The sequence below is a fragment of the Zootoca vivipara genome, chromosome 1 (genome assembly GCF_963506605.1).
Source record: "Zootoca vivipara chromosome 1, rZooViv1.1, whole genome shotgun sequence".
NCBI classification, from domain to species: domain Eukaryota; kingdom Metazoa; phylum Chordata; class Lepidosauria; order Squamata; family Lacertidae; genus Zootoca; species Zootoca vivipara.
Window position 1 is genome coordinate 13,318,572 of NC_083276.1, and position 24,045 is coordinate 13,342,616.

The following is a 24,045-nucleotide window of genomic DNA, read 5'->3' on the forward strand; positions in this document are numbered from 1 at the left end:
AGAGGCGCACTCCAATTGTCCCTCGAGACAGATCCCAACAACAAAGTAAGGCTCATTGCTTTCCAGAAGCTCATTGCTTTCCGGAAGCAACAAACCACTGAAATAGGAAAGTTGAATCTAAGTCCCCAACTAATGCAGCCCCAACCACTTCCACCGGCTGCATGCAAATGAAGTGGCACTGAGCCAACCTGGCGCCATAGAGATGTTTTCAACCACATCTTCCATCACTCCTGACCACTGTCCTCTCAGGTTGAGGCTGGTGGGAGCTATAGTCAGAAGCACTGAGAGGCAAAGGTTTGGAGAAGGCAGGTCCACACTATGTGGCAGCGGGGCCCTCCAGGGTTTCGGAGGAACAGGTTTCCCCAGCCTTACCTGGAGATGGTAGGGATCGAACCTGCACACAGAGAATGAGCTATGAACTCTCCCCCACAATATCAAAAGTGCTCTCTTACTCGGAGACAAGGAGTGTCATGCACCATTTAAGATCCCCATCCTCTGTCTCCCCACTGTGGGCTGTCACCTCCCCCACCCACCTCCGCCACACTCAGCGCCCCCCATGCCAATAGTGTTGAGCACCAGCACCCAGGCCCTAGCCTCCTCCCTGGCAGGGCAGGCCTCTGGTGAGCCCTACAAGCTCTCGTGGCTCAGGGGAAGAGCTTCTCAGCCACTGGAGCCATGGAGCCCCAATGTCATGCTCTCCAGGCAATTCCAGGTTTGCCACTATGGTCAGTGCTGCTGCTTATCTTCCCAAAGCCTCAACCGCAGAGTCTCAGTGCACTTGCTATTTTTATCCAAAGCACGTACACTGTTGGAGATTCATTCCCCTTGTCTGCATTCATGGGATTGTTGTCTATCGCATGGTGGTATATGTTTTCATTCCACAGTGAGAAGTGACGGAAACAGGATGTTTGTGTTACAGTACTGTTTCCTGAAGTGGGACTATTGTCCTTTGTTCTTTCTTTGCTGCCTGATGCTAGAGAGAGAGGGAGCCATGCTGCAGTGCTCCGTGTGTGTTTATATGTAAATAAACGTAGATTAGCCAAATGCTGAGTTGCTGAGGTCTGTTACGCAATTGCGCAAACTCTGCGGATCCATAAGTGTGCTGATGTCAGTTGGCATCAGTCGCTGTGATGTTTGGGCTGGAGAAAGCTTTTGAAGCCCCCGATCTACCAGGAGGGAGAGAACATGCCAGTTGGGCATGTGTCTCTGCTAGGGTCCTACTTGCAAGTAAGAGATCCTAACATGCACCTCCCATCTGACATTTATTCCTTCTGCAGCAACTACATCCATAGATTTGCCGGTGTCGCTGCAGAAGGCTGAACAGATACAGCCACCTGCACACTCTCAGGCTGCAAAGCCTATGCAAAAAAAAAAAAAGCCTTAATCATTTAAATTGAGAGAGAAAGCCTTAAAGGTACCAAGGGATTTTTAAACAGAAAGGGTTGTTTATTTGTCATTTTTTTTAAAAAAAAAAGATTTAAACAAACATCAATTTCCCAGAACTACGAATTCACATAAACACACACATACCCACATACAAGACACGATACACCTAGCAGTGTATAGGTATAGGCATATTTTTGTACCTTGCTATACTAATGCAATCCAAAAACACTCAATTTAGGAACAAAGTGGTTAGAAAACTGTTTTACACCTCTCTAGCTCTGACTACCCTGCCAACCTAGCAGTTCTCAAGCACGTCAAAGTGCAAGTAGATAAATAGGTATCGCTCCAGCGGGAAGGTAAATGGCGTTTCTGTGCGCTGCTCTGGTTCTCCAGAAGCGGCTTAGTCATGCTGGCCACATGACCTGGAAGCTGTATGCCGGCTCCCTCAGCCCATAACGCGAGATGAGCGTCGCAACTCCAGTGTCAGCCACGACTGGACCTAATGGTCAGAGGTCCCTTTACCTAGCTCTGACTACCTTAATCCATTTTTCCCTATTTACCATTCAGTTATCCTGTCTCCAAGTGTAGTTTTCCAGTTATGACAAATTAGTTACTCAAAGAGACTTGTGCAGTAGAAAAAATCCTAAACCACAATTAGAGAACATACAATATTAACATCAATGAATAGTACACTGTACAATTACTACACAGATGGTATTGCACTCCTTTGCAAATGTCAAAAATGTTTTCTTCCATAGCACCTAATTGTTGGAGTTGCAATAAACTTGGTACATACTATCATTTATGGTTGGGAATGTCAGTTGGTACAGGATTTGGGGGATTCAACTTTGACAGAAATGGTAATTATTACTCAAGAAACGGTTGTTTGATGTCCAGAATTAATGTTACTGGGAATTCTTGAGGACACTGATGTAAATATATTGTCAAAAGATTTGGTTTTCTTTGTGGTTAAACCACTGAGCCTAGAGCTTGCTGATCAGGTCGGCAGTTCGAATCCCTGTGACGGGGTGAGCTCCCGTTGCTTGGTCCCAGCTCCTGCCAACCTAGCAGTTCGAAAGCACGTCAAAATGCAAGTAGATAAATTGGAGCCGCTACAGCGGGAAGGTAAACGGTGTTTCCATGTGCCGCTCTGGTTTGCCAGAAGCGGCTTTGTCATGCTGGCTACATGACCTGGAAGCTGTACGCCGGCTCCCTTGGCCAATAATGCGAGATGAGCGCGCAACCCCAGAGTTGGTCACGACTGGACCTAATGGCCAGGGGTCCCTTTACCTTTACCTATATATGGTCTAAGCAGCAGGAATAGTACAGTAATTGCAACTCAGTGGAAAATAACCCCAAATCTTACATTGGATGCTTGGTACCCCTCACTCTGGAATAGAGCTATAATGGAGAAAGTTGTTCATAATTTGCAATTTTGACAAGGACTGGAACCTCCAAACACTTTTAATATGACTTGGTTTTCCTTTTACGAAATATACAGCAGAGCCATCATTTTTAAGACAACACTCATCACAAGCCTGGCAAATCTGGAACTATACTTGATGATCTGGTCAAATGGATAGCTTTTATTTAGACTTTAACTCAAGTGCAGCAACTCATTCTATGTGCCCATTTTATCCCCCTCTTCCCCTCAAAGTGCTACAATTACTAGAATGCGCTCTTAAACCTTTAGCTCTGTGATTCTCAGTACCCTTAACTAACTTCAGTTCCCAGGATTCTTTGGTGGGAGCCAGAGTGATACGATATTGCTTTCAAAGCATAGTGCAGATGGGGCCTAACTCTTGCATTCTGGTCATCCTTCCTGTTGGCAGTTGATGAACTGAATATGTATTCCATGTTTTGGAAGGAGCTGCAAAGCTGCAAATTTCAAATACAAAGTAAACCCATACTGTCCACTGGGTGGCAGCAGATTCCCAGCAGAACAGAAAATTATACTTACCATGAATTTCTGTTTGGTGATGCTGCTGGGAGGATCAGGCTGCGGGAGATTGCAGTCAACCCTAACTATGCACGACTGCTAGTTATTGCATGAAGGGGTTAAGGACCACAGAGTTGTAGAGAGACTCGGGTTATTTCCAAGCCTTTCTACCCCCCCCCTCTGTGCATCATGTAACCACTGAAGAAGGATGTGTGTAAGCTTGCTCCTGAGTTTACAGCAAGTGTTTGGAACTATATTCTGCATTTTCTACTCAATAGTATGTTGCCTTATTATCATTGCTGCAGCATGGAACAATGCATAACCGACACCTTGAATCTGTAAGTAAAATATTTTAAACTTACTTAACTGTGTGTGATCTGCTCATTGCAAGAGGGGTAGAAAGAGGTCAGCTGCTGTATGCAGCTGAATGAGAGGTTTAACAACCTGTATTTCTAAAACTTTAATGGGCTGCTTATTTTGTGATTTTAACTGGGGCTACTGGGGCTCTCTCTGTGTTAGCCCCCGCGTTTTGAATCCAGACACTCAGCCATTTCTTTTTGTTGTTCACACACAAACACATATTTCATAAATTTCATTTCCCCCCCATACAGGCAAGGTCATCAATCTCTCCAGACGGACTGGTAAGGCGGATAACTCCTCAACTACTAAAATATCATCCAACTGGAACTGTATCAGGGACTGGAACCTACCTGTTACAATTCTACAGAAAACATGAAGGAAAAACAGGGAGGGAACAAAGAAGACAAGGTAACTTCCCCTGCAAGAAAAGGTGGAAGCCTCCAGTTAAGGAACATCTGCTTAAGACAGGGAAAGAAATAACAGTATGTGAGGTGGCAGCAGAATTCATTACCCACGCACCCAGATATTGTCAGCAGAGAAAGGAGAGGTGAGCAGAATGTTCCACAGGACCATCTTCAAAAAGAAAATCAAGAGTAAGACAAATTTCCATATCTGCAAAATGCTGCTGGAAGACATTCCCGATATACAAGAGCAGTATCCAGATCCTGGGCAGGCTTCCTTCACCTTTCTCCCTAGTTTGGGGGTTGCATGTTCCCCCTCAACCCCATCTGTGCCCTTCCTGGTGTCCAAATTGGGGAAAAACTTTTGGCAGAAGACTTGCTCTTGAGAAGGGCTGCTAGATAGCACTGAGAGGCTTGTTAAGTTCAGTAGAAATAAACACTAAGGAGGCATGGCTAGGTCACGCCCTCCTCACCTTCTGCAAGGAAGTATTGCCTGTTTCTTGTTCCTCTCTTTCCCTTCTTTGTTCCAACCATGTAGCTGAGCACATGTCAGAGGCTGGGACTCCAGACTCAGACAGCATGTTGGAGACTAACATATGATTTCTGCTGTTGCACTGAACAATGCATGAGTGAAACCTCTGATTACTGTAAGTAAAGCACTTAAACATACCAAAGTTTGTGGTCTATTCAATCCAAGAGGGGTAGAGGCTTTGCAAACGCTGCACAGACCTGTGTTTTAAACTCTGTTGGGGGCTGTTTTGGCGTAAGAGTCAAGCCACCGCGTGTACTTTCTTGAATTCTGTAGTCCCACACACGTGGGGCTTGCAGGATTAACTGGTGTTCCCAGTTATTTCCCAGCAGTAACAATGTACCTCTTGTTTCTTTTGGAAACAAGGTTCTATTACATCAGGCAGCTGGTCTTCAACAAACAGGAAACTGATAGGATATTTGTGTTTTAATAGATCAAAAAGTATCTTGGATCTAGAGGTGTCCTCCTACTATAAGACTTTTCCCAGACTTTATGTGCAATGCATTGAGTCAAGGGCAGCACATCAACGTAATCCAGGTCTCTTATCTTGTGCAAGGCAAGGAGGATATACAGTGGTACCTCGGTGTACAACCACAGTTGGTTCCGGAAGTCTGTACTTAAACTGAAGCGTACGTAACCTGAAATAAACTTTCCCACTGAAAAGTAATGGAAAGTGGATTAATCCGTTCCAGATGAAGAAAAACACCCCCTAAAACAGCAATTTCTAATGAGGCCATAAAATGAAATGAATAAAACAGCACAAAATGAAAATGTGATTTTTTTTCTTACCTGGGCTGATGATAGTCATTGTTTGGATGAGGGCTCAGGGTCCTCTTCCACATCGGAGCGCTTCCGTGGCTGCGGCCCAGTCACGGACACACCGATACCTTCGCTCCGGGCCTTCGGGGAGCCATGGGAGCACCTCTGCAGCTGCAGGCCTTTGCGGAGGCCTCTGTAGGCCTCGGACACCTCGGGTTACTTACTGTACTTCCGGGTTACAGTCGTTCGTAAACCGAAAATTCGTAAACTGAGGTGTTCGTAAACCGAGGTTCCACTTTATTGCTCCAGAGTAGAATTTCTGGAACATCGGGATTAATTGACAAATGGGTCACTGAAATATTGCAAAAACAAGTAGCTGGCCACAAGTTTGGGGTTTCTTCCTTGTTACTTATTGCCTCAGAAAAGGCAAGTCCAGATTTTGGGGCGGGGAGGGGGTGAGAGTTACAGCCTGGCATTCGGATGCCAATGATGCCATGCTGATGCTGTTCCTCCAGTCCACTAAACCCCTGCCCCACAGGTAGGCCTTCATTGGCCGATTTAGATTTAAAATTTAGGCAACCTATCCTGTCACCCTCCGTGGCTGCAACCGTCGGCCACCTTAAAAGTTAAGTGGTCTTTCTTGCACTGATGGGAGAGAACTGACCAGAATCCCTCCTAAGATCGATTGAAGTAATTTTCCTTTGGTTGCCAAACCACATTCTGTGGTCTGTACTAAGATTATGATCTTGTTAATCAGTTCTAACCAATTCTATAAAATTGCCCTTTGTGTTTCTTGCTTTATTGTTGCTATTTGTTTTAGTTATATTTCCACTGCAAACTTCTATAAAGGCATGGCTTCTCCCCCCCCCCTTTGAACTAGGAAGAAACAAATTGCAATTTCCATCATGCTGCGTGAATGGAAAAAGGAACAACAGATTTGATTTAATCTACGCTGTTCCATTTGCCCAATATGTATTTTAAAAGATACAAAAATCACAGTGTATTAAAACTTATTGGCTTTATTTTTTTTCAAAGCAAACTAGCCATTGCAGATAATAAGAGAAAGCAAATATCAAATGGAACACTTAAAACTTGAAATGTACTTTAATCCAAAGGCAAAACCAAAACGTTATCTTCCTATTTGGCCGCTGTGAATGCTAATTATGAGCTAAACTGAAGCGGCTTAATTATATGCACTTCACATTTTTTAAAGAATCTGTCGCAGCTAAGCCCTGCTGTCAAAACTATCAGTTCCAAGAATCTTAGCCATAGCAACTTGTATGCATCTTTAAAGCAGGGATAGGGAACTTTTGTCCCTCCAGAACCAGGAAGTCATGGCTGATGGGAGCTGTAGATCAACAACATCTGGGAGGCCAAAAGTTCCCCAGCCCTGCTTTGAACTCAAGAAGAGAAACATCATGCACAGGGTTAAATTGAGACGGTAGCGGAGGAATCCTCCTCCTGGCACTGCCCATCACAGCAACAGTCTTCCTACAGCTGCCTGGCACCATCTCTTCAACTTCTGTCCTTCGGGCAGAAACAGCTTGCTTTGTGGGGCAGAGAGTCATTACATTAGTTCCCCAGTGACAGGTGGGTCACTGCTGCTTACTGGGAGGGAAAGTGGCAAGGGAGGTTGGCACGGTGCAAACATGCAAGCAGGAGCACCAGATTGGCTCTGCCCGTGCGTCTGCACTGCACCAGACCCCTTGGCATCTTGCCCCTCTCACAGTAAGCAACATTGATCCACCTGCCAGGAAGCTGGCGCAGCAGCTTCACACCCTGCCTAGAAAGCCGTTCCTGACACCGAACCCTTGCCTCCCCCAATGTCAGGAGCCGAGTGTGATCAGGGCTTTCAGGTGTATGGAAAAACCAAAGCATGTACAGTCCCCCCACCAACCCTGGCATTCAGAACTTTACTGAATGCATATAGGTTGGAGGGGTGAGGCCAGGTAGTCTAATGTTACGGATAAGCAGCTCTTAGTGCCTCATGTGGCTAATAAGTGAGCAGCACTAAAGTTCTTCCAATTTCAAAAACTGTACTGCATATACTTGTGATTTTCTGGGGGCTTCTTGTTTGTTTGTTTGTTTGTTTGAATTAGGAAAACAAGATAAACAGTTAAACTGGTAAGTCACATTTTTTAAACACATCTTTTATATTTTTCCATAACAGAACAATAGGTTTTTTTTAACAACAACAACAACAACAACATTATTATTATTCTGATCCTAAACACACTTATTTGGAAGCAGATTGCACCAGGTCTAATGGGACTTTCTTCCAGCGAAGGACGATGAGTGCTGAAGCCTTAAGGATTTAACAAAATCAACTTATGCAGCTGGTACAAGGAATCGGTCCTTGCTCGTGCATCTTGTGGTTCAGACTGGTCAATGACAATATTTGAGTGTGGCTAAATGAGAAAGAAAAACACGGGGAAAATGTCTAAACAATCGTGTAACTTAGTACATGCAAGTAATGAAGATTTTATTGTTTGTTCTTTTAAAGTGAAGGTTTAATGCTTTGAATGGAAGGGAAGGTTTTCTGGTGAGGTTGAGGTGGGGGGAGGGGTATCCGTTCCAGTAACATTTTCTCCTGGGCAGAGCTTATAACTCACAGAGGGGGATAGATAGATAGATAGATAGATAGATAGATAGATAGATAGATAGATAGATAGATAGATAGATAGATAGATAGAGATATGGATATAGAAAGTTAAAATTATCTCTAGCCCTTGGCAGGATGATACAGGCACAACTACAAACTAACACAATAACATGGGGGTAGGGATGGGCATTTCTGTATATTATTTTTATTAGTATGTTCATTTTTGAACATAAGCATTTCTTGACTAGAGAACTGCATCGCAAAATCTGGGGAAGTGTGTGAATTTTGAATGATGGCTGCAGTTCAGTTTACATATTTTTTTCAGAAAGTGTTTAGTTTCATTTTGGGGGACATTTTTAAGCTGGTCACTACGTCTCAAAATTCAGAGGAGTGGAATGCAAAGGATGAATGTGCTCCAATCCACTCCGTAGTCCAAGTGCTGTGGATCAGGGCAGGTCGTACTGAAATTCACTGAAACAAATTCGTCAAGTATCCCCAACCAGAACACCCCAGATTCAATCCCTGGCATCTTCAGTAAAAAAAGTCAGGTAGTATGTGATCTGCTAAAGACCATGGAGAGTCACCATACCTGAGGCTAGAAGGCTTGGGACTGGTGTTATTGAGGTCAAAATTTGGGAAGCAAATCTTACCTTGCTCCATTCATATGGCTTTGGATAGAATTTAGGAAGAACAACTTCGCGGGGTTTTGATTTGCAAATCAGGCTGAGAGAGCGGGGAGAAGGAAACTCATTGTGAGTAAAGAAAAATCCTATTAGTAGGACAGACATTTAAAGCACTCTTATACCACTTGAACAGTAATGGAGAATCTGTTGGGATTTCATTCTCTCCACTGCTGATGTGCGATTGTTTTCATCACATGTCTGTGCTGACATTCCATACTATTGGAAGTTCAGTTACACTGTCCTGTTATTGTTGTACTTTTGCATTTGCTGTTCTCTCTCGGAGGAGGAGAGAGGAGCCATGTTTCCTTTGTTCTATAACACCTGAACTTGTACATAATAAATGAGCTTAGATTCCACACCTCTATGCCTAGTTTCTGCTTGGACTCCAGTACTGTGTGCACACATCTTCAGATATGTGTCGCAGAAGCACATCGGGACAGAGGAGCGATGGATCATCTCGAGGGGCGCTTGAGGGGGAAGAACACAGCTGCCTGGCGTTTTCCCAAGTTGGTTATGAAGCCCAGCGCAGTACACCAACAGAATCCTGGGAACTGTAGTTTTACAGTGCGAAACTACTGCTCCCAGGATTCTTTGCAGGGAAAGTCAAAACTACTAAAGGGGTGTAAGACTGCTTTATATGTATGGTGTGAATGAAGCCCAACAGGCCTCTAATGGTGTCTTTGCCTTGCAAGGGGAGGGGGAGTAGCTGAGGTCCCCAGCAGGGGGGCAGGCAGAGGCTACATGGAGGGCTGGATGGAGATTCCAGGGCCCACCAGTTGCCAACCTTACTTTGTTGGGAAGCAGCTCAGGAAAAATGATCAGCGTCACACAGAATCTGGTGCCCTAATTATCGGAAGGGGTCCTTAATGAAAGCCAGAAAGCTCACTTCCAACATTCCCCAACTATAGCCAAATCCTGCCCCTCTCCTAACCTTGATTAGGAGGACAAGCTAAGAGGGCCCAGCAGCTCCCCCTGCCCCTTTCTAATTCGAGCCCTGACTGAGCTAATTTATTAAGAGTATTTTGACAAGGCAAGCATTTAAAACATCATAATTTAAGCTGATCTCCCAGTGCCAATGTTTGCATCAGCCGAGTGCATACACGGGCATGTGCCCGAATTTGTCTATGCAGATATAATCCTAGCTATTTTGGGTATGTTTTGGCGTGTGTGACAACTCGATTACTACAGACTCCCCGCCTGCCATCTCCTGTCTCCCTGAGCTGTGTTTTAATTCATTCTGTCTAGACATGTTTTTCAAATGCAGAGTTTCCCGTTAAGTAGTGATGACATATGGTAAATACAATTAACTTAAAACTGCAGATGCACGAGTGCCCCGAATACATAATGATACATTTAGGTCCTTTCGCTTCTCCAGGATTGTTACATTTGTGCCTGGCCTTCTCCAACCTGGTGCCCACCAGATGTTTTGAAACCACAGCTCCCATCATCCCTGATCCATGGCCATGCCGGGTGGGGCTGGTGGAAGTTCTAGTTCTAAACATCTGGAAGGCACCAGGCTAGGGAAAGCTGAGTTAGCGCTTCTTTATCTTTGTAATGCACTCTCTCTCCTGTTGTGTGCTATAAAAATGAATGCAACTTCTTATGGCAAGGGGGGGAAAGGAGGTAATTTACCCTAAAAGCTTCTGGCGTGCGGCATCCTGCAACTGGGCAATTCTCTCTTGACCAAAATGCATCAGGCCGTTTGGACCATCCGAGACCAGCTTGTTAATAGCGATCCTTATGATGTTTATCTGTGAATAAAAGACAGCCATTTTTTTTTAGAAGCAGCAGAGACGGCGACTGGTTGAATAGTTGAGTTTTTGATGAAACTACTACTTTTCTTATCCAGACTGAAACACTTTTAAACCAGATCCGTTAAAAGAATTCGTTAGCTTAATCGTCTACCTAAATACAGGATTACTTTCCAAGATGTGAATCAATCTTGTTGCACAGAAACTAGCCAAGGCAGTTGGTTCGCTTACAAGAAACCTGAGAGGGCAGCATGAATGGGATGAACTGGTGCGGAATTTACCTGGGTTATATCATCTGCATCAATCTTCACATCAAACATAAACTCCATGTCGTGGTCGGAGAGGATGGGGACTCCTAGCGAGTGGTTCCATCCCAAGCCACAAAGGACACCAATGTATCTGTTCCTGCTTTCATCAACCCTAATGAGAGCAACAAGCTTTTAATGACCAAGTCATTTATACAGTAAACTGGCCAGTGATCCTCAGATGAGGGGCGGTATATAAAATAAACAAGTGTAGGAACTTTATATGACCTTAAGGTTATTAATGAAGTTTTTAAAGTGAAGCTACCTATAGACTTCAATCTTATGACAATGGGTATACTAGGAAACACGGCCATAGAGAAAGGTGACCAGCACACCTTCAAAGCAATGATACTAGCAGGAAAGGCAACAATAGCTTTAGGTTGGAAAGATAGAGAAAAATGGACAGTAGAGGTCTGGACTAATTATTGGTTTGAATTTATTCAGTCAGACATCGTGGCAGTAACGTCACAGGAAATAACATGGAAGGCCAAGTCTATTATGATAAGGACCAGATGGAACTCCTATCTTCAATGGATAACAACTACTGGACCAGAAGACATTCAGTGGAAATTAAAGACATTGTGCCCGTGGCTGAGGACAACTGTTTGAAGCCTTCCAATGGATATGGGGGGGGGGAGGGAAAGGAAAAATGGTACGGGAAATTAAAAATTGGAAGGAGAGAATATAATGTATGTAAAAATTCTCATACTTCAATAAAAATCTTTTTTTTTAAAAAAGGAACTTTATATGACATCATAACCAAATACTGCTCACTTGCACACAATGGCCCTGTTTGTATGTAACTGTAAACCATAAAACATGAAGGAGCAGTGTTCTAGGCATGCTGAATTGCTCCCATTTCACTCTGAGAGCAACAAGCTTGGTTGTTTTCCCCCGAATGACCCATGATCCATAGACCAGGAGCAAACCTTGGCTTACCACTATGGTTTGTCTGGAGAGAGACAAACCACGAGTGCTGGTTCACACCTCAAAGTAAGCACATTTGTGGTTTATTGCCCCAAACTCAAGGAAAGGAGGACCTAGGCAAGAACGATTCAGCAGCATGTTCCTTCACAGTAAGCAATGCTCTAGGGCAGGCACCCCCGAACTTTAGCCCTCCAGATGTTTTGGACGACAATTCCCATCTTCCCTGACCACTGGTCCTGTTAGCTAGGGATCATGGGAGTTGTAGGCCAAAACATCTGGAGGGATGCCTGCTCTGGGGATTACTGCGATCAGATTTCTTGAAATCCTGTCCCTCCTGATCCCTTTACACCTGAACTTCTGTGATTTGGGCAAACCCTACCCACAGACTTTTCACATCTTTCTTTAGACAAATATGATTCTCAGAATAGCAAAATTTTCAGTATCACCTTCTGAATTTTAAATATGGCAGGTTACAAACATTCTAAATTCAGCAACATCTGCGAAGTAATTACTTTAAATATGCACAGGCCTGGGAGTAAGCATAGCCCTGGATTTGAAAAAAAAGATCAATGTTTACTATCAGTGTGGGGGGATGAATTTATGTCACACAACATGAAGCCTTTGGAAAGAGCGTTATACATTCTGTCGGGGAACTATAAAGGAAGCCGCACAAGCATTTGTTAAGTTGACTGTGATGCTCTTGCTTAGAAATGTGCACATACCTGAGATCTATCACAGGAGCAAACAGCATGGCAAGCAGTGCTGGAAGTCCTGGAACATGAGGCATCAGAGATGTCTCCCTGAGCAACATTGTGGATCCTGTTGTCAGAAAACAATAGTAGTAATGGCAATGCTATCTGGCCATTTTAAAGAATGCAACCATTTTGCAAAGGTAAGATCCGATGGTAACAGAACCGCAGTGCAGGCACAAGTGATCAACCAGCTCTTTGTCAACGCTCTATTTACCCAGGAATAGTACGCCATTTACCTGTCGCATTTACTGTCACAGAGGCAGCAACCAGCATCTGTTGAAACGAGTCTTCAGGGGCATCAACCACCACCACCGAGTTCACACTCTCCTTCTCCACGAAGACTGCTCTGGGGGGGGGGGGAGAGAGAAAAGCAATTCAGTTCGTTTAAATACCAGCCTTGCACAGAATTCCTAATGTGGAGCAGAAGAAATCCAATGCTGTGAAATTGTCACTGACTAATTAGCGAAATTATTCTCTTAAACACCTTTTCTACTAATAAGGTTCTATCAAACATCTTTTCTTTTTCCTTTTGCATGGATGAGTATAATGCAATTTGAAACTCGTTTATACAAAATATAGTAGGTCGAAAATTGCAATCGTCAATTGATAATGATTGTTATGGCGATGTACTATATCCTTTGGGGTTTTATTGCTTTCGTTTCTCTCTCTCTCCTCTCTCTCTCTTGAAGCAGGCATAGGCAAACTCAGCCCTCCTTTGAGACTACAATTCCCATCATCCCTGACCACTGGTCCTGTTAGCTAGGGATGATGGGAGTTGTAGTCCCAAAACATCTGGAGGGCCAAGTTTGCCGGCTTTAAAGCCACTTTGGTATGTGTTGTAAATCATCATCATCATCATCTTTTATGTACAAGCATTTACATAGAACTACTGCTTTCAGGGGGCATCATTCTTCAGTCTTCCCTATGGAGGAAAGGGCTTCTCTTCAAGACAGTTCCTACTGTGGCATCTGTGCACAATCCCTTGCTAGAAAGCGCACATCTCAGCACAGTTTTGTGTGCCTGGGTGACCTATAGGGTTGCCAGACTCACTAGAGAACAGGACTTCTGTGCCTTTAATTGCCCTGCTCTCTTTTGAGTCTGAAAACCTTAAAGAGAAACCAGCAGACCCTTTGCTTGGAAATTAAACAAAGAGTCTGCTGGTTTCTCTTTAAGGTTTCCAGACTCAAAAGAGAGCAGGGCAATTAAGGGCACAGAAAGTCCTGTCCTCTATTGAGTCTGGCAACCCTAGTGACCTATGATTAGATTACCACGATGTGTTCTACCTGCAGCTACGCTACAGGAGTGTTTGGAACCTCCAGCTGGTGGCAAAATGCTAGGGCTATTTAATGTCACGCTAGTATCCTAACAGCTTAGGGCTGCAATATGGTGTTGCCATCACTTAAGGCTGCCCAGCTGGTGTTTCCCCATAACAGCTCCTTCTAAGTGGCATTTCTCCATTTGTGGGATACCCTCCCTTGTGAGATGCACCTGTTTCCTTCATTGTTCACTTTTAGGGGAAACTGTAAAGCATGCCTGTTTCCCAGGCATTTGATGGCAGAAAGATACTGGTCATGCCAACCTTGAAATAGGCTGGATGAGATGGTTTTAAAAATATTTTGTTATTTTAAACATGTTTTATGTCCGTTTTAATTGTATTTTTTAAACATGTTGGTGTTTGCTATGCCCTGAGCATCCTTGCGAAGATGGATGGAATAGAAGTTTAATAAATAATAGTAAGTACAGTGGTACCTCGGTTTGCGAACGCAATCCGTTCCGCGAAGGTGTTCGCTCGCCAAAGGCACGCTTCTGCACATGCGCGAGCTGCGCAGATTGCGTCTGCGCATCCGACGCCGCGGAACCCGGATGTAAACACTTCCGGGTCCGCGGTGTTCGTAAACGGAGGTTTTCGTAAACGGAGGTAGGCGTAAACCGAGGTTCCACTGCATTGTCTGAAAGACCACCGTATGAATCTGCCTGGACAGAAGAGATCATCTTTGTATGCCCTATCAAAGTAACTTTAGCTGGTAGAAATATGTGACAAAGGCTTCTCCGCACCTACAATGTTAAGAGAATTTCACACTAAACAGATATGGTAATTCCTTCTGCCCATGTGTTCAGAACAGCGTGTTGCTGCTGTAGTTTTTTTTTAAAAAAAGTTAGCAGATTATACGTGCTTAATGTCGGATTTTCTGACATGTTGCTTTGTGCTTGGTTTAACATTTTCTGGCTGTTGTCATGAAGCTCAAAGAGGTCTAGAACAGGCATAGGCAACCCTGGCTCTCCAGATGTTTTGGAACTACAACTCCCGTGATCCCTGACCACTGGCCCTGTTAGCTAGGGATCATGGGAGTTGTAGTTCCAAAACATCTGGAGAGCCAAGGTTGCCTGTCCCTGGTCCAGAACCTTGCAGGGGGCAGGTAATTATTTGCTTTGGAAGAGGGAAGTGTCAAGATGTGAGAAAACCCTCAGGAAAACCTTTGCACATCCTTCTTAGTTGGTTTACTTAGAAAAATACAGGGAGTGTGTTCTCAGACCGGAGTTTATTCACTTACACACAAACTTACCCACCCTGTGAAGAAGCAAAAATCCAGAAGCACAAAATACCTGCACACCTTGAAAAAATGCATGTAAAATACAAACTCAGGCCTGTAAACTGCTACTCAGGTTGGGACCAAGTAAATAATAATTTAATCTTATGAGCCCTTAATGCACTGCAGTTGGCCAAATGAGATTAGGTGTTTGAGTGAGAAGGGGTGTTTGGGGGGGGGGTCAGTGAGATCCAGAGAATGGCTGTCCACTGTTAACATTTAAATACTTAAATATTGTGAAATCAGGTACAATTGGGCTCTGGGTCTCAATTAACCGCAACAAAGAACTAAATCAGGAAATGCAAATACGGAACACATGAAATAACTGGTGTGAAATCACATAATGGAACATGGGAATAGTACGATCAGAAAAAATGTGTAAAATTCTGGCTGTAAGTGAAAGGTGAGATAATAATGTCACAGCTGGCAGAAGCCAAACTGCAGAAAAACTGAATTGGCTCTGGTTATGACGAATACATGTCAGAATGGACATTGCTTTTGGAATTTTCTCCCAAAGGAAGGCGAGACTAGTCCCACCCCCCGATGCTGTTTTAGGTGAGCACTGAAAATGTTCTTCTTATGCATGGATTTTAATGTATTATTTAAACTTTTAACTCTGCTTCGTTGGATTTTAAGGTTTAACTTTATTTTGTTACTTGATAATCATTTTTGGTTTGATTCTTTTTGTAAAACTGCTGGGGTGGGGCTTATTAGGGCAGAAATGCAGAATTAAATAACCTAAATATCAAAGCAAGCATGCTTTTTTTCTCCAGAAATACTACTTCAATGAAGGTCAGGTTTACGCAGATTTGGCAAATTAATCCATTGAAATTAATTTCAATTGATTATGCATTATTCAAATTTGGAGGCAGCCCTAATGAAAATTATGAGAGCCAGGGGACACAATTTTGTACATGACCTGGAAGGACATAAATAAGAAGTCTAGTTCAGCCAGAATTCACGGAGTGACCTTGAACAAAGCACAGGAACATGCCGTCCTACCTAAATCTGGAAATTCTGGTCATGCTGCTGAATTTCATGCAGTAGGGGTTGTATGGGCCAATAAGCCTTGCCTTAGGAGGAAAAAAATTAAAGCAGAACATAAAACACCCAAATAAGTCCATTTCGGATTTTCTTCTTATGGTAGTAAAGTGTGGCTCATGTTTTGGGGTAGGAAGGGTAAATATGGAGGCATCAAAATAACCCCCTCACCCCAACCCCTTAAAATCAGTTCATGAGTAACATGAAACCACAGTTTAGCGGTGCAAGGATGAGCCACTGTGAGTCTGGGGCAAACGCACACGCCCTTCTTTCAGCACAGCCACCAAAAGACTGAAAGACTCTGCTTGAGATTAACCACAGTTAAGCGTGCCATCCATTCTATAAATGTAGTTAAATTTAACTAAGGTTTATTGAGTCAATCCAGCTTCTTAAAACTACGACTTGAAGTTAGCTTGGTTTCAACAAGCAAACAGTGAAGTTTAACCACACTTTGTCAAGGTTGGATGGCATACAAGATGTTGCTGAAACAAAATCTTCTTTGCGGGGAGCGTGAAACTTGCTCCAGTTCCTTCTCATAACACACTAAACCATGGTTTGGCAGTACTGTCAATGCAGCCTCTTACAGCTCCAGAAAACCCAAAGCATAAAAACGGTTTGCACAAAACGGCAAGTTTACATGAACATTATGCGTTTTGTTATTTCGCTCAGCTGCTCTCACACGTTTCTGTAGAGATGGAGCAATCTCCCACCCCCAAAGTAACCTTCACCAGCCAGGTGGTTTCAGTGATGAAGAAACCTGGTATTAATAGACACTTGGATGGAAAAGCAGCATTACGTCCTTCAGGGCACCCACAGCACACCACTCTGAAAGCAGGGGAAAGTAATGACCGTGCCTCTTAAGCTTACCTTGCAGTTTGGCGCACTGTACCTATTGGCAGAGGCGTTCTCCAAGAGCATTTCAATCAAGCGGCTCTCCTCTACACTTGAGCTCCTCTGGAGAGAAGCATCCCTCTTCCTTTCTTCTGGCTTTGAAAACAGCTCTCTAAGATTTTCGTGGCTGAGCTAAGGGAAATTCAAAGGAAAACATTTTGAGAGTTATTGGCCGGGGGCAGAGGGAGGAAAGAGACTTAAGTTATACTACAAAGGGCATGAGAACTATACTTAAGCCAGGCACCCCCAACCTTCGGCCCTCCGGATGTTTTGGACTACAATTCCCATCATCCCTGACCACTGGTTCTGTTAGTTGAGATCATGGGAGTTGTAGGCCAAAACATCTGGAGGGCCGCAGGTTTGGGATGCTTTGCTTTGTTGGGAGGTGAGCCTTGGGGCCAGACTCCCCTTCTTCAGGGTGTAACGCTGAGTGGGAGAGTGGACAGCCCTCAGAGCCAGCCCCCAAAGCACCACAAGCTGTGTCTGTAGTGTCAACCCGTGGCCTGAGGCAGTGGACTCCAGTTCAGAAGCCCTAACGCAAGCATAATATCCCCTGCTGCATTGGAGTCAATAAGTGCTAAAAGTAGGGCGGAGCTCCTTACAGTGAAGGTGGAGCCAGTTGCTAGGACAGAATAACAAAATCAGAGTTGCAAGGGGCCGCCATGGTCATCATCTATCTGCTTCAACCCCCTGTGACGCAGGAGGTGCAAGTTGTATTTAAGGCTTGGTCTGAGGGGCTGCTGGTGCTGAAGCGATATCTGAATTCTGCTCTCCAGCCTGAGCCCTGTGCAGAGCTGTCTGGGGAAACCATTCCCCTGCGGCTCCGCCGACATCAGAACTCGCAGCACGACAGAGGTTAAGCCTGCAATGCCTTGCCTTCAATCCTCCTCTCCCCACCCCCCACCCCGCTCTCACAGCTTCAAAAAACCCTAAAATGCCAAGACTTCCTGTACTCGAGAAGGAACAAGAGAACACACTTTGGATTCATAGGAGTCTTCCGCCAGTTCGGCGTGGCCTTCCTGAATGAGTATATCGCGGACATTCACAATGTCCAAAAGCCCAGAGTACCGGAGCACATCGACAAGCAGGATGCTGTGCACGATCGAGAAGACCTTCACCAGCAGAGCACAGCCGCTGACCAAGGAAGCAAAGCTCTGGCTTGCAGCGTGACTCCACTGCTCTCCACATACAAGGGACTGGGCAGAAGGCCGCATTCTGCGCAGCTTGAATTCCAGCGCCTACATCGAAACAAAAACCACCAAACATGAATATATGCACTTTTTGCCCTGGAAAAGTTTGAACTGAATACAGGGGTGCCTTGCAAGACGAATTTAATTCGTTCCAGATCCAGGACTCAATTCGTCCTACGAAAACTTCGTCTTGCGAGTCGCGGTTTCCCATAGGAATGCATTGAAACTTAATCAATGCGTTCCTATGGGCTCCGGGGGACTGGCGGTGGCATGGGACGGGGCTTCAGAGAAGGCGCAGCACTTCTCTGAAGCCCTGTCCCATGCCGGCTGTGTGCGAGGCGGCAGGGGAGAGAAGCGCTTCTCTCCCCCCCCCGCACCGTCCCATGCCGGCGGTGCAGTGGCTGCCCCCGCCTATCTTCCCCTTGGCTCGGGGAAGACAGGCGGGGGCAGCCACCGCACCACCGTGCTTCAGCTCCGTCCCCCCCTGGAAAAGGGAGATCAGCTGTCAGCTGATCTTCCTTTGCCGCCTTCCGGCGCTACATTCTATGGCCGTGCTTCGCAAGACAAAGCGGCGGCCATAGAAAACCTCGCCATCTTGCGAGTCCCTCGTGCAACGCAAAACTCTTTTGTCTTGCGAGGTACCACTGTAATAACAATAAGAGTAAGAATAGCAATAATAATAGTTATTTAACACACACACTCCTCCCTCCAAAACACATTCCATGATTCTTAGAACAAAAAGGAACGTTACCTGGAAAGGAAGCTCTCGGAGATGGCTTGGAATCTCTCGCAAGTGTCCCAAAGCCACTTTTGATCTATTGCCATAATCTACGTAGAAAACCTGGACGGTAAAATAACAGTAATGAATAGAAGGACTGGCACTTATTTCCAAAGCACTGAAGAAAATTGGCTTACAATTTCAGAGTAGGCTCCTTGTGCAAAAATTAGGCCCATTACTGCATCACGGGAAATTTTATGCCCAAGGCAGCCATTTCAGCCAGTGCCCCTTTGCTTAAAATGACCGTGGGGGAGCTGCCTTGAATAGCTTCCCATGCAGCTGCAGCAGCAGCAGCTGGTCCAAGGGCAAAGTGATTTGTGTGCAACAACGAGGCTGGGCACCGTTTCCCCCCACTATGAAACAACGGCAGGAATGTTTTGAACTGGTCAGGGAGCACAGAGCAGAAGTGAGGAGCCAATCTGCATATTGTGCGCATCCAGCACACCAGTGGGTCGCTGAACAAGTGCAGCTGTCACCAGGGCAAAGGACCGTGGAGAACAACTTGGTGAGACAACGCAACCTTCGCAGGCAAAAGATTCCGGGTTCAATCCCTAACTTCTCTAGGCAGACATGGGAAGCACTCATGTCTGAAACTGAAGACAGAACAATGGTCCAACTCCATATGACAAGGGCAGTCAACACGGTGCCCTCCAGATGTTGCTGGACTACAGCTCCCACAATCCTTGATCCCTGGGGCCGTGATGGCTGGGGCTAATGGGAGTTGGAGTCCAACAACAACTGGACAGCCGCACGTTGACTACTGCAGCTTCAGGAAGCTTACTAGATTTCCAGGATGCAATTTCTTAAAATGGTCATGCAAAGTCAGCCCAATTTGCCAACATGGAAAGGTCTGCCCAACTATTTAATATATTTTAGCCTTCTCCAACCCCTCCAATCACTCTAATCCTGCCCTTCCCCTGCTTTCTAGAGCCCTCAGAGTTTATTCAGGGCTTTGTGCGCTTCCTCGGGTTTGAATTTAAGCTGCAAACACAAGCGTGCTTTTAAAAAATGTACCTCTGCATTCTCTCCAGATACATATAGGACTTGGGCTCTGTAGTATCTCTCGTCTTCCCACTCCGTAAAGGGTGCCAAGCACACCAAATCTGGATAGGGACGGACTAGCAGAGGGGTCAGCTCTAGCTGGTTGATCTCAGCAGAGACGTTGTTGAGCACAGCCATATTTTTCTCGTCAATTCTGTAACCCCAGAAGTGCCCAACTTCTACCACCTGAAGAGAGGGAAGGGAATAGATAGATAAATAAATAAATAAATAAATAAATAAATAAATAAATAAATAAATGGAGAGAGAGAGAGAGAGAGAGAGAGAGAGAGAGAGAGAGAGAGAGAGAGAGACACTGTGTGGTCAAATTCATACTTAATCATCCAGGATATGCAGCCAGCTGCTTTGCTACTCCCTTTGCAGAAACAGGAAAGCCAGCAAAGAGGCAACAGTTAACTGCAGCTTCTCATTACGTGAGAAATGGGAAGCCACCATTTTAAAGGTTAGGGATGGGTGAAGAAATTTGGCTGAGTCCGCTTTTTAATGTAAACCTGCCCAGCAGCAGCAGCAGCAGCTGACAGGGCAGTGTTCCTTGCCTGGCTTTCCAGCAACTGCACATGGCTGGCAAGGCAATGGGTAGCTTGGCACAGCGCGGGCAGAGCTAATCCCATGCTCATGATGCTAAGCGTGCACTGAGCTCCCTGCTGCCTTGCCCATTCCATAACGAGGAGCACAAAACAGCTCGGGAAAATATGTGTATAGTAGGACAGCTGCACACTGAAATGCTTTCATGAGCACTTACAGTCGCCAGCTGATGCAGAAATTAGGAGACCTCAACCAATGATTGGGGTGAATGAGAAGTGCAAAGAGGACATATGCTGGGAAAGGAGTGGTTCTGGCAGCAATAATATGACCTAGACCCCGAATGGTCTAGACTCTAAATGTGCATAGTTTTATGACATCTGTACCTCTGTGACATTGATAGATAAATCAAGGCTGCTGATGGTCTGCAGTTTTTCCAAAGGACTACTGAACTTCTCCATGGGAGACACTGTGTGCTTCTGGAAGTCCACATTCACTCTAAAAAGAAATGTGAAGAACAAAGCAAACAGCACAGAAATCAACTCACTGCTCCCTTCTGAAGACTGCTCCCTCAATTAAAATGTTTATAGCAACTGGCCTAGCCAGAACAGAAGACTACAACTCCCATCATCCCTCTCCACAGGTTATGCTGGCTGGGCTGATGGGAGTTGTAGTCCAACAACATCTGCAGAGCCACAAGTTCCCCATCACTGGTTTAAGTAACCAGGAAACCTCAAACAATCTCTTCTCCAGATTAGCCCTCAACGTAACAAGAGCACACGCTCCCCTCGAGCAAAATATTTGGCTTTTTAAGGCTGGAGCATCTACTGGAGTTGAACAAAGCTGATGCTTTTTAAATACATTGAAAATGTTGTTCACACACTTGGCCAATCACCTAATAATAATCTATATATATATAAATGTAAACTGGGCATGTGTGTTCCTCTCCAATGTTCAACAAAACCGCTGGACCGATTGCGTTCAAATTTTAACACAAAGTCAAATAGCAAGCTCAGACCGTTTTCAAAGACAAACGTCACACCTGGGCCACGTAAAACCCCTCAAACCCCGTGTTCAAAAACACACAACTCACCCTAAAGTGCATGCTGGGAAATAGAATCAGGAGACTTTGCACAACAGCGGCCTCTAGTGGCGGCTACACTGGTACTACAGGTAGGAAAGTGACACCTTTGCAGACTAGGCCGAGTAGAGGTTTGGAGACTAGGCCGAATAGAGGTGGGGACTCCCCTGAGTAGGGGATGGGGGGAGGAGCGGGCAGGAAAGGTCATGGGTCGGGACAGGGTGGGGCCGATCACGGGGATGAGCCCTGGGTAGGGTGGGGGGAGGAGTCAAAAGGGGGACTCTTGAGGGCCCATTTAAGAGACGAAACCACAGTGGGGCCTACAGGGGAGTTGGAAGGGGGACTCTGAGGTCCCATTTAACAGACTAAGCCACAACAACGTGTGGCAGGGTCAGCTAGTAATAATAATAATAATAATAATAATAATAATAATAATGCCTCTGTTCCATTTTCAGAGCTAACCATGATGCAGTGTTGCATCTAGGCTGATTTTAAATGTCAACCATGGTTAGTTCTAAAGCAGAGCTTGAAACCAAGTTAGAAACAGCTGTTTTGCAAAGCCTGGCTCGGAAAGCATTACCAGCTGCAATCACAACTGACGAAAATTTGCAAGTTCTGTGTTTACATAGACATGAATGATTACGCATCTTTCATTTTCAGAGGTTTCTCTTCAATATTTTGTAAATCTAAGTTTTAAAAAGCAAATACATTTTTAAAAAAGAAATAGAGCAAGTTCTATAAAATGTAAACCACTCTTCCCTATTTCCTTGACACTTTAGGCACCCATAACAACTTGCTCTTTTCTTTATTGTTCAGATTTCGGGATTATGTTTGTTTTGTCTCACAAAGTTTCTGAACCCAAAGAATGAGCTGAGCAGAATTCACACCCCGCTTTAACTCACTGCTCCCATCCCTGTTTATTTGCCAACAGAATAAATTTATGCAAAAGAGGCGCAGGAGATTTTGCATTAATTTGAAAACTAATGAATCTGTATCATACTGTGAACCCCGCGCAAGCATGCTTGGTCCTCCTTCCATTTTCCCTTCAATCTCCTCCGGGGAATGTATATTAAGCTCCATTGGAGTCCGCAGCTGTGACATCTTAAGGGCCATATATACAGCAGAAAGTGTTTTAAAGCGTTCGGTTGGATTCCGGGAAAATTCTACAAAGGCTCTACAGGGAGAAAATGCAAAGTAAAAATAAAGTATGTTCTGTGGATTAGAACGAAGAAAATGCTAAGGCGGTAGGGTGTGTTGAATTTTTCAATGTTCAAATTACAAAAATGAGGGTTGCCAGAAAGTTGTAATGTGACTTACAGATTCAAAAGATATTTTGGTTAAATTAATATAATTTTGCTTGGCCAGTAAAATCACACAGAATGTGTGTAAAATCTCAGAGAAATCATTCAAAATGATTGCCAAGTACTTGCAGTTATATATGACGGGCACACAAACCCAGAACATTTCAAACCCTTATGACTGTGAAGATACCTTTGAAAACATGTAGGCAATCTTTTTACGCTAGGTATTTATATATAGCCCTTTTAAAATATTTATTCCGGGGTAGTTGACTATGCAAAGTGAAATTAGTAATAATAATAATAATAGACACAATAAAACAATTAAAAGTAAGAAAATATAATGAGGACAATACACAAATTAAAATAGCTATTAAGACAGTGAAGTAGCAAATTAAATTCCAGCCATTCAAAAATAATACATCCTCCCAATAAAGGCAACAGCCAATTAATGTGCATTCGAATGACACACAGTGGCGCATGCGCACATGGTGCTGAACCAAGAAGCGACTTGAAAACATCGCTAAATGCATCACTAAAAGGGGGGATGGGGTGGAACAGGATGGTTTTGTGTGCACTCCACTGATCAAATATATGTCAGTGAGGGTGGAGGAAGCCCCAAAGAGACCAGAGATCCAGCTGGGCTTTGTTTAGGCTGCTCAGCCTCCCCACCTAAGAGGTGATGTGTGGGGTAGCACAGCTGCAGCCGCTTTCCCACATATCCTCCTGCCAGCCCCAGAGCTTCAATTCTAAATGTGGATATACAATGGTATCTCTACTTACGAATGTATCTACTTACGAATGGAGCTCTGTCCGCCATCTTGGATGCGGTTTAGATAGGATTTTTTCTACTTACGAATTTTTAGATAGGGTTGCTTCTACTTACGAATTTTTTCTCCCAATGCATTCCTATGGGATTCGACTTACTTTTTTTTTCGACTTACAAATGTGCGTTTGGAACGCATTAAATTTGTAGGTAGAGGTACCACTGTATTTGGAAGCAGTATTTTTGGTATGGATTGAAGAGAGCAAAACAGAGAGGGCATTTAGAGGGTGTTTAGAGGGTGCTCCCTACTTTACGCAATTCACTTACGTGCATGAGGCCCCAGAACATAACCCCCAAAGTAAGTAGGGGGACACCTGTAATAGCAATATTAAAAATGCAGAAAACGTTCTGCCCTGCCCATGATTAGCAAAACCAGA

General features: G+C 44.5%; 1 protein-coding gene across 1 annotated transcript in view; it reads right to left on the minus strand.

Moving 5' to 3' along the window:
- Positions 1-6,403: 6,403 nt before the first annotated feature.
- TDRD9 (tudor domain containing 9) overlaps positions 6,404-24,045 on the minus strand; it is an 81,550-nt gene continuing 63,908 nt past the window's right edge. The window contains exons 24-36 of the mRNA XM_035105043.2: positions 22,545-22,718; positions 20,850-20,961; positions 19,897-20,109; positions 18,856-18,945; positions 17,892-18,152; positions 16,891-17,046; positions 15,985-16,055; positions 12,631-12,740; positions 12,365-12,461; positions 10,692-10,830; positions 10,292-10,410; positions 8,627-8,699; positions 6,404-7,782 (exon numbers count right to left, since the gene is read on the minus strand). Coding sequence (XP_034960934.1) covers positions 7,681-7,782; positions 8,627-8,699; positions 10,292-10,410; positions 10,692-10,830; positions 12,365-12,461; positions 12,631-12,740; positions 15,985-16,055; positions 16,891-17,046; positions 17,892-18,152; positions 18,856-18,945; positions 19,897-20,109; positions 20,850-20,961; positions 22,545-22,718 — 1,717 coding nt within the window. The 3' untranslated portion in view covers positions 6,404-7,680. The remainder of the gene's footprint in view (positions 7,783-8,626; positions 8,700-10,291; positions 10,411-10,691; positions 10,831-12,364; positions 12,462-12,630; positions 12,741-15,984; positions 16,056-16,890; positions 17,047-17,891; positions 18,153-18,855; positions 18,946-19,896; positions 20,110-20,849; positions 20,962-22,544; positions 22,719-24,045) is intronic.